Below are 14,854 nucleotides of genomic sequence, written 5' to 3' on the forward strand. Positions count from 1 at the left end.
ATGATCATATAAATTAGGAAAATAAATTCAAAGAAAAAGGGAGGAAAGTAGGGCACAAATATTTTTATTTTTCAAAGTCTTGTATATATAGTTAAGATTTACGTGGAAACATTGTGATAATAAATAAGATCTTCCTTTTAATTTTTTGAATTTGGGAAAACATAGGAGTAATGAGCGAGGTGTTGGTATACATAAAGAAGGACTTGAAAATAATCGACATGTAGGTTAAGTCTTCAGAGAGTGCTTAACGTGTTGCCATCGCTCTTCAAGTCACCGATGGCAAGGTGAACCTACAATTGGATCGGCCGCCGCTACATGATTGAGTTGGCGGGGGCCATTTTCTTCACCTGACCCCTCCTTTTGGGCTTCGATCCCAACTATGACTCCTTCACTAGTGATGGCATTGGCTATACCCTTCTGATTGCCGACTACATGGCCGAGGTCTTCCTTGCCTTTCCCCGCGACTTCCTCGCCTTGAACCCGCTGGAAAAGGTAGGGAAGACCTCAGCGATGTAGATGGCGATCATAAGGGCGTAGCCAACACCAAGACTGGTTAAGCGGTCCAACAGGAAGGAGGCATAGTTGGGGCGAAGCCATGAGGAGGGGCCCAATGAAGAAGATTGCCCTTGCCAACATGATCCTGTAGTGACGATCGATCCAGTTGGAGGTCCGCCTCGCCATCGCTGACCTGGGGAGCGAGAACACGTTGAGCATCCCCATCATGACTTCATCTGCATGCGGGTTATCTTCAAGTCCTCCTTTTTGTGTACCATTGCCTCACTCATCACTTTTATGTCTGCCCAAATTCAATAAAAAGAAAGGAAAGAAAATCTTATTTATCATCTCAATGATCCCAAGTAAATCGTAACCATATACAAGTTAAAAAAATAAAAAAATTATGTGCCCTATTTTTCTCCATTTTCTTTGAAATTATTTTCCTAACTTATATGATTGTAAGATTGTAAGATAAGAATGATGAGAAATAATAAGTGTGATGGACTTTATCCAAAATTATCTTGCTTGGCTAAAAAAGAAAGAAAAAACTTGATGATATTATTTGAAAATAAGTATTCTTTTTTTTCTTTTCTTTTTTTTTGTTTTTTCATTTCTTGTACATTAAAAGGATCACCTTTGGCGATAGATCTGTCATTTTCATCGGTAATTAAGCTAGACAAAAAAGTGCAATGCTAAAATATAGTCTAATTATTTTTCTTTGCAATAGAATTAAGTTGCAAATAATTGATTTATTGTATCAGGAATTGATTCGCAGAGATATATGTGCTTTAGGTTGCGTTTGGTTTAGCTTACTCGAGGGACTTTAGCCTTATATAGTTCATTGTGAAAAAGTTAAGAGTATTTGATAAAAAAAAATTGGATCACTTTGGGAAAATGCCATCATTGGCAAAGCCAAAAGCCCAGGGCGCCTTGGGCTTTAAGTATTTTCGAAAGACAACAATGATAATAATAGCATGTCCAAGCACTACGATACGTGAAGCGTTAAGTAGATAATAGCGTATCACTTTGTTGGTGATATTAGAACATTGGGTTGGATTTGACATGGCTCTTTTGTTAGGGTGACATGGCTCACAGTTGGACGCCATGTTTGCCCCACATGTTTGTCATGTTAACGTGTAACCAAAATCTGACCAAGGTGTATGAATTGCACAAAAAAAAAAACGAAAGTTCAGTGCATTAGGTGATTGAAATCAAGATTTAGTGGCCCAACTGCAAATGCCACCCAAGTTAAGTGACCATTGATGAAATTTACCCCAATGCGAACACTCGAAAACATTGAATTAGACCAAGCTGATTATCTTTAGATACATATACGATGTTCACTCCTATTTTCCCTATAATCTGTGGAAATAGTGTCGTTTTAAAGTACTAATGATGGAACATTCTTATTTTCTAAATCTTGTAAAGAAAGTGTGATGAAGTCTTAAAATTTTCAAAAAAGTACAATCAAAGTAATTTTTCTTTTAAAACGCAATCAAGTATTTTGGTTTGCTTTGTTTATTTTGAGTGAAGGGAAAATTTGATTTGGCCATTTTTTAAGGACTCTTAGTTCTGATAAGGCGCTAATGCTGTTTCAAATGAGTGGCCCCTTAGCAAGTCTCCGCGAGGGTGGCCAAACTTTTCATGGCGACCAATTTGAGCTCACGCCCCACCCCTGGGCAAGCGAGGGACTGTTTGCACTCCCATCACCAAGCAAGGGTTGGTTGATAAGGATTGATTGATCCTCACATGGTAGTCATGAAGGCCAACTTGGATGGTGGTGCGCGGTGGCCCCATCACAGGCAAAGGCGCTTGCCCTCATGGCAGGGCCTGTGGTTTTCGTGTAAATGGCCGCGAGGGGCCCTTGCTATCCACAAAGGTCCGGTGTCGTCACTCCCCACTCCGCTCTCTATTTGTTCTAGTTTGTAGTCCATTTTTCTGATCGGTGCCTAGCATTGAGTATCCTAGAAAGTATAATACAAAGTCACGTTGGAATTTTTTTGTCGCTCCAAATGAAGGAAGCTAGTTGAACTATCTGAGTGCACTTTTTTTGGACAAATTTTAGGGCCTTATTACACAATTTAAAGGTTTAAAATTTAATTGTACTTCAATCCACTATGTGTTACAAAAAATTCTCACCATCCGCCACCAATACAAAGCCAAAAGGGAGAAGGCAGAGCAAGAAGATTCACCCCAACAACAAACAACAATTCTAGAAAGCACCCACGTTTCGTGCAGCATTATTGCTTTTAATTGAGCACCGCATTCTTCTGTCGAACAGGGCATTTCTGCAGCATTAATTGGACTTTGTCACATCCGTTTGTGCGTGTAGTAAAAAGTTGATGAAGGCTTGGATTTTCACTGGTCACCCAATTGGGCGCTGATCTCCTCCGGAGAATGAATGGCTCCCAATGGAGCTTTGTCTTTCGCAACGATGTGTGGGGGTTTGAGATGTGGTGGTCGTGCTTCCTTCTTACAAAATTTACTTTCAGACAAAGTACAAAACAACCACGGGGTTTCTCAATTTGTATTGGTATTCATCCTTTCTTTTTCATTGGTCAGAGAATCTGTAGTACAATGGAGGGAAGGAGCAATGCCCCTAATGGGACGTGGATGGCACGTGGTCTTGGTCGTGTTGGGATTGTATTCTTGGGGCTAGGAATGTTCTTTTCTTTTGCGTTTTCAGAAGAATATATGTGATTGGAAGCGTATTCTGGTGATGTTCTAATCGAGGGAAATTTTACTTTTCGATTGCATGCTTTCACGATTTTTCTAATCAAACTCTAGGTTTTAATTTTTCTAATCAAGTCTTACTACTTGTGTAAATTGTCGAATCAGGTCCCTTTGACACTAACTATGGCCAAATTGCTGACATGTCTGTCGGACAAAGTTAGAGTGCAATGTGGATAACATTTTGCAAATGTTGACGGCCACATGGATTCTACCATGGGAAAAAAAGAAGAAACTAAAAATAAACAAAATATTTTTCCTTTCATGGTGGTCGTCTATGTTGGCAAAATGTTGTCCATGTCACGTTGTCGAACAACAGCTTTGGCTGGATTTGGCCAAATTAGCGTTGGAGTGCCTTAATTAGACTATTTGATGAGTAGAAGGAATTGATTAGAACAATTAAAAGTACCGGGACTTGATTAGAAAAAGTGAAAAAAGAATAAAAAATTCCTATTTCAGTGAGTTGCTCCGTTGTTCTCTTAAGATGGAGTGAACTTTGTCTCTTCGGTATAATTGCACATAACTCTACAGGATCAGGTATAAAGAATGTCAAGATTTAGATTGCTTGTCTTGAATGTGGACCTACAACTCATAAACTGTCACTTTCTTGGTTAAATAAGCAATCTAGAAAGGGTGAATAAGTTGATTATCAAAACTTGAGGTAAAATTGCCGCGAAAATAATTTTGAAGGTGTAGGAACAGTTTGATATATGCAAGAGTAAGCTGATGATATCAAGTGCAGTATACTTTTATCAATTACATACGGAAATAAGTAGGGAGGGATAGAAGATGTTGTCGCAACTCTTATAGTGGTTCAATTTAGATCAAGCCTACATCTACTCTCCTAAACTAATAGCCACCAATAGGCTAGTATCCACTAGTAATCCTTTGAGAGGTTAAAACGTAGTCTGTGTTGCTTTTACCTAAAATTGGTAGATCACACTACTTAAACCCAAGCACTATTGCAACACTTGTATATTTCTCAAGAGAGATTACAAATAATGACAAGTACTCTCGGTAAATGAAGTTCTCGCTCAATAACTCAACAAAGTAAAAGTGTATCAAAGAATAAAACACGAATGACGAGAACAACAATATCTTCCACTCATAAGTTGGACTAGAAGAGCAAGAGCATAAATGACAGATCGCGCCTCTTCTTATCAGACGTTTTTTTTCACCATGATCTGCATGCATCTTGAGAAGAGAAATGCTACATGCACTAAGAAATCCCACTAGAATAGTTCTTTTATTAAGTGATAACGCAGGATTTAATTGGATGTTGAAACAAGTGGGACCCGTGCTTTGAATGATTAGGTTATTTAAACATCCAAATGAAGTTATCACTCATTTAGTAAAAGAATTTCAGTAAGTTTTCTTAGTACATGTAGCATTACTCTTTATGAGGACATACCAATTTAGGGAGGCCATTTCTCTTCTGATCTTTCCCTTCAGCCACTAGATATGAACTTTGTTTGGCTGAATTGGGAAGCGTATTAAAGTAAGAAGAGGATTCTACCTCATTCATCGCATTGGTTGGGCCAAGCTCGACGAATACAAGATTTATTGGGCCCTTTAAGTAGGAAAAAAAGCTCATAGAGCACACTAACTTGTGAATAAGCCCACCAACAGTAATCCCATGATCTCACTCCACAAAATACAAATTTCCTTTGGCAATGCATGCTCCATCTCTAGCCTCTCTTTCTGCACAAATACATTGACTTGGGCAATTGGAGATTCTCGGCGAACAAACGTTCGACCACTTAATTTTTTGGCAGTGCGAATCGTTCAAAGCATTTGGGTCGATTACCATTTGGTTAAGGATCCGCCCAATTCATGCGTCAACAAAGCTTATTCTTACTAAAGAGACTCTTATCATCCTGATCCACTCTTCTTAACATGTCAAATTATGCAATAGAACATCTAATGAAAGAACTTGAAACGAAAACTTTCCAAACTCAATACTGTCGGCATCAGGTAAACTTCTATAGATCGAGGTGTCAGCGCGTTCACAAACATACCATCTGTTATCTAGTGATCATTTTTTTGTTTCAAGAAACTTGCCCGTTTCTAGTGATTGTCTATATTATTCAGCCAAGAAGACTCTAAAAGTTCTATTGCAACTTTGAACCAGCCAGAAAGAGAATCTGATTACGATGGTTTGCCAAACTCGATAAATGTAGCTTCAATCAGAGTCTTCCTGTGGGATCGACTTATGGGTGACTTGGCAGGATTTGTCAGAAACCTCTTTCCCCGCTCAGTCTCGAAAGACCCTGCCGGTGCAATGCTATCCAAGTCGCACGATAATAACGTGTTAGCAAACATCCAAAGATACACTGGGTACACCTGCAAAAACAGCTTCTTGTTGAATGGACAAAATGCTGACACACATTGCAAAAAGTAAAGTGGATGCTCAACGTCAGACTCTTGAGAATTGAGATGACATAGTCAGTAGTCTCTGCCCTAGCTTCTGCAACTAAAATCTCATCCTAGAAGTAGAATTGCTTGTAGATATCATCTAGTTAGTCTCTTGTACGGTTGTACCATCAGTTTTGCCCATTTCACAAACATTGGCACAGGAAAGACAAACATCTTCTCCTCTTAGATCTAGTCATCCATCACAGCACAATGCTAGGATCAAGGATTGCACGTATTAGTAATCTCGACAGATTTTGGACGAGCTCGTGCAAGATTGATTTAATGATCAATGTTTGGACATCCCAAAATTGCCTACTTCTGCTTTTTTTTTTTCTCCCCTTGGTTTTTTGCACTCTTCAGTTATTTGAGAAATTTTCGTAGAATCATTCATTTAATCAGATTCAACGAATAGCTTGCTCCGTATGACCACCCAATAGATAACAGTGACAGAAACTGACTCTAATGCACTGGACTACCAAATTTAGTTGGAGAATTGCGATGTTTTCATTGTCAACTCTGTAAAAAATGACTCCTCATGGCATAAATAAAAAAGGTGACATCTGACACAAAGATTTAGGCGAACTCATTGCCAAATGAGGCTACTTCAATCGATTTCTGTCAATCGATAATCACAAATACTGATACCTAACTAGTCACCTGCCATTGCCACCGATACCAAAACATTGACTAACGCTATCCCACTGAGAAAAAGTATCACATGCATCGGAAAACTGTTATCAAGTTGACGAAAATCTTGACGATGCTTCCATGTGGCAAGCAATCTGGTCTTCTCTAAGGGATTAACTTACCTCAATCAATGGACAGTTAGTAAATCCTCAAAGCAGAGAAGATCCATATGCAAACTGCATTCCTGTTTCCCGGAAACTTGTCCCTCAACCACAGTGCACTTGAGTTTATCAAGAAGACTGCAAGTATTCTCTTGGAGCCATCGATTAACTTTTATACCCTTAAACATAATGCATAGAGATCCATTCAGTTTTTCCTGACTCCACGTCTGCATTATCCTGCAAGACAATGTACTTTTTCTGTATGCCTCCGAAGACTTTCACTTGAAAAAACCGTAGGGGCTTGCAGATACATTCTAATATGGAACAATCATTGCTGTCGTACTCCATCGTTGAATCTTCCAAATGTTTCTCCATTTCATCCTCCTAGAACAAGAAAAGCTGAATTAGTCCTCTACCTCTATTGGAGGACAAGAAAATGCAAATATGATCTAATCAGCATGCCCTAAAGTCCAAAAATCACAGTCGTTTGCTTCACAAGCATTCATGAACCGTAGGGCAAAGCCAGTCACACGACCAAGTGTATGACGGTACAATCCTCAGGCATGAGAGGATGGACAATTGCTTAACATAAAAATATGGCAATTACAGAGTCTACTATCACTCACATGGCATAATTGATCCGTAGTTGCAATGACTACTGTCAAGTAGGTTAGATGACACATCCGTGAGTTACCATCCCACTAACAATTAAAGGTGTAATGCAGATTCTTACACCAACGTGCCGGCGAGCCCGCATTGTCGTCGCACTAACTATATACTGCTCATCTTATTCAGTACAGGTTTATTTACCTTCCGTGAAAATTCTCAATAAGTGATGGTTGCTATGGCATTCTTTTTCATTTGGATATTTTCAGAAAAGTACCCCTTGTTAATAAATGGGATAAGTACACTGGAAATTCTAAAACTTGTTATGAATGTGCAATTGAGTCCTAAAACTTTCAAAAACTGCAATCCAAGTCCTAAAACTTGTCAAGAAGTGCAATCAAGTCATAAAACTTGTCACGAAAGTCCAATCGAGTGCTAAAACTTTCAAAAAGTGCAATCAATGAAAGGACTTGATTGGAACAATTTGACAAGTTTTTAAGACTTGATTGCACTTTTTGAAAATTTTAGGACTCAATTGCACTTTCGTGACAAATTTAGGAATTCCAATATGAATCTTATTTTAGGTGCAGCACACAGTTTTATGGCAAGTATATTGGAGAAGAGAGAGACATAGAGAGCTATATATGGGGGCCAATGGAGCAGGGGAAACGCAGTAATTTCATGTTGCACTCGTCTAGTATCCTTGGGTTGGATTAGATCAGTCAACCTTTCCAAGGAATAACACCAGATAATTTGCAAACGCTCCACGAACACGAGAAAAAGGAAAAGCACGAGTGAGCCATGAAAAAGGTGAAAAAGATACACCAAAACTGAGTTAGCTTTATATATACTTTTCTATAAATTTATCTCTTTGAGCTTCTACTTTCACACATGGGCACGGGATTTTTATCTTTAGTTGGTGAAATATTGACACGATCGTTGTCATGTTTATATAAAGGATTGTTATAATGTCAATAGCTAGTGTGAGAAATAATTTACACACTCCCCATCAGATGATTAACATGTGAAAGAGTTAATAATCACCTTGGGTGTTTACCTTCTAGACTATCCACTAAGTGCATCTATGCGTCTAGATTAACAATGCTACTCCTTGTAGGCAGAAATTCTGTAACTGAAATTTAGTTCAACTCAAGTGATATTTTAGGATCTCATCTTCTACCTTTGACACCTTTCTCCACTTACGAATTCCCACATAATTGAAAGAGAATTTTGGGTTAGTTTGGTTTTAGGGAACATCGATTATTTTCGTTTTACTACGAAGTTCTCAAGAGACTATATTTTATTTTCAAAAAGCGACCTGAACTTCATTCTGCCATAGTTGAAAAAATAAGTGAAAGGGTAGAAGGAAGGCGCACCTCATTGAAAGTCTTCCTCGTCCTGTCAAGAATCATCTCTCTGTAATCCCTGTAACTGAAACAACGGCCATTAGTATCTGGTAAATTCGCGCAATACCATACACGTATCCTGCATTCATTTGGTATCTTCGAATCGGATACATCAGTCAACATTTCCAACGATCTACACCCGACCAAAAATAGAAAATCCAAAAGCTCCAATTCTTCAAGGCCCTCAATAACTCTTAGCCCATTGCACATTTCTAACCCTAAAGTCTTCAGCTTCTTCGAGTTTGATAAACCATACAATTCTCCTAGGGAATTGCCGCGTCTAACATAAAGTTTCTCCAGTGATTCCATTGTATTCAGAAATCGAATTTCAAGTAGCTCTGGGCAATGTAAAACTTCCATTTCACAGAGCTTCCTCAAGCTTGATGAAAAAACTGACAATCTCTCAAGAAACTCGCAATCTCTCACATTCAAAACTCTCAACAGTTCAAGCCCATCGAGTTGAATTTCCCTCAATGGAGAGCGATAAAGATTCAATCTGGACAAATATTTCAAGTTGGAAAATTGTGGTCCAATGATGACTGAGTCGAAAGTGTCCATGCAAGAAAAAGTGAGTTCTCTAAGTCGAGGTAGGCAACCCAACTCCGCTAATGGCACAGGAACATCTGAAAGGCCCCAGCTCAAGTTCTCCAGCTTAGATAACTTTCCCATCCATTGCAATTGAAGAGTTTGCATTGGGTTTGATGCCTGAGCAAGTGCTTGTCCAGAGCCGTTAGACAGATGCAATTTCACTAGATTTGTGAGGTTACTGAGATCCGGAACTAATTTCAATGATGTCGATTGAACACTTAGATAATTCAAACTCGGGGGAAGTTTAGGCAACTCTTGAAGCTCATTACAATCCGTTAAATATAGCTCTTGGAGTTGTGTGAGGGAATTGATTGCCGTTGGCACTACACGAACACGAGTGTATGATATGTCTAGGATACTTAGAGACAATAGTTTACCAATTTCAGTGGTAAGTTCGCCTGCAAGTTGTTCACAGCCTTGGGCATCGAGCTTTTCCAACCTCTCTAGCATTCCAATACTGGCAGGTAACATCCTTATTGGACTATTTCCCATACTCATCACCTTCAATTGCTTGAGATTTTTTATCGAATCAGGTAACTCAACAATGTTTGTCCCTGAGAGTTGCAACGTCTGTAACGATCTCAGATTGCCTATTGATTCTGGAAGCTCCCCCAAATTTCTACATTGATGGAGTGAAAGGAACTTGAGTTGCGTAAGCTCTCCAATAGAAATTGGAAGTTCCACAATTGACGTGTATGATAGATCAAGGAATGACAGGTGTTTTGCATTACCAATAGAATCAGATAAACTTGTAATTTCCGTGTATGATATATCCAACTCATACAATGATACTAATTTCCCAATAGAGTATGGAAGTTTCTCCATTTTGTCGCACTTTTTAATAGAGAAGTGCTTCAGATTCACCAGTCCTCCAATCTCTTCGGGCAAATTTCGAAGACGTAGACAACAAGTAATGTCCAAGTGAGTAAGACCTTTCAGCATCCCAATAGAGTAGTCAACTTCTTGCAAGTTTAGACAGTCATCAAGAGACAGCCTCTCCAAACTCAAGCATCCAGAAAAGTCTGGAGTCCGTTTCAATATATTACATCTTGAGAGAGAAAGAACTTTCAATTTGTTTGCCATCTGCAAAAGTCACTGAAATATTTTCAGAGAGGATCAAAGAGAGACTACTATGTTGAGAGAACAAAAGTATGAATTCACACCTTCAAAATGTTCCATCCACCCCAGTTTTCGGTGTTTTTATTGTCTGAAAGTATGAAAACAACTAGATTCTTCAAGTGCATATTGGCCATTCTACAATCTAGAGGAGGATAACCCCAAGAGAGCCATCTTAGCTCCAGGAGATAATTGTTGACGTCTCCAACAAAAGTCCCTGCTCTTAACTTGAGGAATTTCAGACTAGGCATCCTCTCAAGTTCTTCATCCACAATGCTGATGGGATTTGAACGATGTCCAACCAGACTAAGCGCTTGAACTTTATCCTTTCTCTGCCAATAGAAACCATCAATGAGTATGAGCTTGCAAACATTCAATTTGTCATTTAGAATGGCCAAAAGGAAACTTTTGAGGGAAGTAGGAAAATAATTGTATGGTTGATAATGTATGGATCCTGCTTTTACTTTACCTCTTTTGATCTTACTACTTTCAGAGCTTCTTCGCCATTCCATGACCTACTGCGCCCTATCATATTCCCAATACATTCTTGGCGAACGATGTCCCTTCCAAGGTCTCTCAGCTGATCATGCATCCATATAGCATCACCACGAACAATTTTAATTAGACACAAATCAATAAGTTTTTTCAATGAGCTATGTGGGTATAGATCGCAAGCATCCCAGAAATAGGTTGCCCATGATTTCTCTTCATCTATGAAAAAGCATGCGATATCGAGAAAAATTTCTTTTTCCACATCTCCTAATGCATTGTAACTTATCCTCAACTTATCCTGGACTTCATTATGAGGTACTTTCTTCAACCTTTTTAGCATTTCTTTCCATATTTCCACTTTTTGGTGACGAAGATAGGAACCTATGACTTCAAGAGCCAATGGGAGTCCCCCAGTTATAGATACAACTTCTCGAGAGAGAATCTGAAGAGCATAGGGAGGAGAGACATCATTAAAGGCATGCAGACTGAAAAGCTCTAGTGCTTTATCATGATCCATTTGCTTTACTTCATAAGCTAAGATTCCCTTCTCTTCATCTAGAATCCGTTTATCCCTTGTTGTAATGATAATCTTACTACCAAGACCAAAAGTTTCAGGCCCCCCCACTAATTTCTTAAGTTGTTCTTTCTTGTCTAGATCGTCTAGAACAATGAGAACTTTCTTAGAACCAGATCTCCTTCTTATGCTATCCATCCCTTCATCAGCGTTGATAAATTTTTCGACAAATCTGGAATCAAAGATGTCTGATGCCAACTGTTTCTGCAGATCTACTAGGCCATTTCTGTTTGATGATTCTCGGATGTTCCCAATGAAGCTGCATTTGCCATCAAAGCAAGGACATAATTCATTGAAAACAACCGTAGCAAGAGTAGTCTTACCGATGCCACCCATTCCATGGATTCCAACGAAACGCACACTAGTGTCAGAGTCAACATCTAACAACTCCATTATGGCTTCTACTTGTTCGTCTACCCCAACCAATTTGCTGTCCATAGGTCTTTGTTTTACTTTCAGCTTAAGCAGAACCTCTTTCACAACGAGATCAATGACTTCACCGTGTCTGCCACAACACAAACACTTTCAGTAAAAGAAAACAAAGAACAGTGTCAATACTACTTCCTAGCAGATAGCATTTGAGTTGGATCACTATTTCAAAGTGTTGGATAATTCTATAAAGGCAGAAGAATTTTGGTGTAATAGAATCCCCACGATATGATTGGTGTTATGCCGACAAACTTACAATTTCCCCCTATTTCTGAGAAAGAAGATGTTTCTTTGCCGTCTGAATTACAGACATCATTCTAGAGTCAGATCAAATTCACTCATATAACTATCACTAGCCAAAATGGCCCTGCTTATGCATGAGAATTGGTGAATAGTCTTTGTTTTTTTTTCTTGGGTGAGAAATGAAAATTTACTACTCATATGCCAAAAAAACGGTTTGTATATGATGCATCGACCAATACATTTCATATCGAATTTTTGAACCACTCCAGCTAGTTTTCGCTGCCATTTACAAGAACAATAAGAGAATAGCATTTCGACCGAAGCTTGGAAAATTTTCCATTAATAAGCCTTTACTTACGCTTTCCCTTGGACTTCCCATCCCTTGATCTCACCCACTTTTCTCAGAGCCGCCTCCCACCGTTCCCTGCTCTCGCCGCCGGGCCTCTGCTCGTGCTTCTCCAAGTCCTCCACGTACAGTTTCGTCTTGAGCTTGACGTCGGAGGGCGTGACGTCAAAGAAGATGGGCAGGATCTCCGGCTTCCCGGTCGATTCGTTGAGCTCCGTCACACAAGCGAGCTCGCGGAGGCACCAAGCGCTCGAAGCATAGCCTCTGGAGAGGACCGGAATGCAGATCTTGGAGTCGCCGACCGCTGTCAGGAGATCGTCGATCCGATCACCGGCGTGAAGGTCTTCGCTGTCTCTGTAGGCGACGATCCCCTGGCCGACCATGGTCCGGTAGAGGCAGTCGGTGAAGGTGTCGCGGGTGTCGGGCCCTCTGAAGCTCAGGAACACGTCGTACTGGGTGGCCGACGCGCCGGAACCACCGTGTGCTGCCATGTTTTTGGTGGGTTTCCCTCACAAAAGGTCTCTCGTCTCGCTCTGGTGTTTGCTTGACTTGGAGCTGCGTCTTCGGTGGTGTTAAAAATTAGAAATCAATGTCAAAACCCTCTTCCTCGAAATGGACCGGCACCCACGAACGATGCTTAAATTAAAAAAGAGAGGACACCGAAAGCGTCGCTGTCAAGCTCGAAATATCTTCCCAAATTCAACTTTATTTTATGGGCAGGTAAAATTAATTTCTCCATCAAAATAAGCTGGGAAGCCAAACCCAGTAAAAGTCACAAACGAGTGATTAATTTCGGCAAACCATTACTGGCCACAACAGATATTGGTAGCAAACTACTCAAGCAACAACATTATCTCCAAGTAGAACATGAATAGTAACTGCCCAAATATCCAAGACAGTTACAGGTCTAGTTACTAAAGGCCAAGCACACCCATTCACGTTCGGCTAAACCGAACCTGCCAGTTAGAACTTTAAGGCCAATCCCAGATAAGAATCAACTTTTTGCTGCAGCAGCTTGTGCCCTTCCGTGCTTAAGCCTTACCGCAAAAATAAGAGACTTCGTCACAACGTCAACGCGAGGTGTAATAGTTGAGGGGAAAAAAGAGAGAGAGAAAGGGGAGAGTTTAAGTCAAAAGGAGGGGAACACGTGGGACGGTGAAGAGCATAAGACAAAGGAAAGAAAGAGTAGAGAGAGAGAGAGAGAGAGAGAGAGAGAGAGAGGAAGCTGCACGGGCGTTTCCTCGGTTTGAGCTGTGTATATGGAGGATTGATGTGTTCAAATTCGCCCAATTCGCAAATCTGGATTTGCGGTGGAACTTAATTTCGTTTTTTTGGAGAAGATTATCTGAGTTTGACCGGTTGGACTTCTTGGACTCTCTGTTTACATTGTGCATGGAGGAGGGACTTCTTTTGGTCGTCCAAAGAAGGGGATCACCTAATATATATATTCTTTCCTAAATCATAAATGTACTCCTTCTCAAATGAACACCCATGTCATCAGACCCAAAAAAAAATGATAATAAACACCCATGTTCTACAATTAAGTAAACACCCATTTCGTGCTATGTCAATTACGTCAAGTTTCGACAGAAAAAAAATTACATCGAATTACTAATTACTTACTTGTTAAAAAATAAGTTGGTTGTTGCTCTATATAAAATCGTGGGGAAGACATGATTATCCATAGCAGCATTTAGTTTTAGGGTATGTAGATAATAGATCAGAACCCGAAACCCATCCCGTCAGAGTTGGCTCTCGAATCGATCGGGGAATCGGGCCTAACTTTGAGTAATATATCTATTGTTTTAGGAAAACATATTATGTGAACAATTTGTGGTATAGTGGGTCGAAATCCATCTCCATCATATCTAATCTTTTCTCTAACGAAAAAAGTTAAAAACCCTTTCCGAGCAGGTTTTTAGATAGAACCGACGGTTTACGGTCTAAAACTGAAAATTGAATCAGTCAAGGTCGGTTCCCCAATTTTTTATTCAAAATCCTACTAGGTCCGTGTAAACCAGCCTAGAACCGATCGAATAAAATATATTCAGTTTAATTTTCGATTTGAAGGCACCCGAATGTTCACCCATGGTTATCCGCATTCCCCCAGGCATGGGAAGGTGGCAAGGATGGGGCCCCTTTATTAGTAGCCTTGAGGACCAGGTAAGGGATGCGTTCTCACCCTCGCCTTGCCTCATTCTCATCCCTAATTGTAATCCTCTATTTGATTTGTTTTTAAAATGCATCTTTTTCGTGAGAAAAAGAAAGTGAATGTGCTTATAAAACAAGAGTAGAATGATAAAGGTTCACATCACAACGTACTACCTTCCCAAAAGGAGCCTCCTAAAAATTGCTTTCAACGTACCAGGCATGCAAAAATGCCTAGCGAATAATGAACGACGTACACTTTCACTTGTATATCCTACATCCTTCGTGTTACCTTCATATATACTTTAGTCTTATCTTCTTGTCACCATATCGGTGCGGAAAATTACCCTATAAGTTTTAAATCTATTGTGTGAATACCGATTTAGTATGTCATCATTCCTCCCCCTTTATAATCCTCCCTCCTTTTCTCACTCTCTCTCATCCTCCATAACCAAAATCAATTGTCTCTCCATAGCTG

General features: G+C 39.8%; 1 protein-coding gene across 1 annotated transcript; it reads right to left on the bottom strand.

The window, feature by feature from the left end:
- Positions 1-5,171: 5,171 nt before the first annotated feature.
- LOC115662362 (disease resistance protein RUN1-like) lies at positions 5,172-12,811 on the bottom strand. The gene is made up of 6 exons (XM_056306530.1): positions 12,241-12,811; positions 10,614-11,715; positions 10,192-10,476; positions 8,411-10,111; positions 6,450-6,812; positions 5,172-5,568 (listed from the first exon to the last, which is right to left on the bottom strand). Exons 1-5 carry the CDS (start codon positions 12,717-12,719, stop codon positions 6,609-6,611), a joined length of 3,771 nt encoding a protein of 1,256 aa, XP_056162505.1. The 5' UTR covers positions 12,720-12,811; the 3' UTR covers positions 5,172-5,568; positions 6,450-6,608.
- Positions 12,812-14,854: the final 2,043 nt, after the last annotated feature.

The sequence above is a fragment of the Syzygium oleosum genome, unplaced genomic scaffold (genome assembly GCF_021117445.2).
Source record: "Syzygium oleosum isolate NSW1041296 unplaced genomic scaffold, Sole_v2.1 Sole_v2.44, whole genome shotgun sequence".
Lineage (NCBI taxonomy): Eukaryota > Viridiplantae > Streptophyta > Magnoliopsida > Myrtales > Myrtaceae > Syzygium > Syzygium oleosum.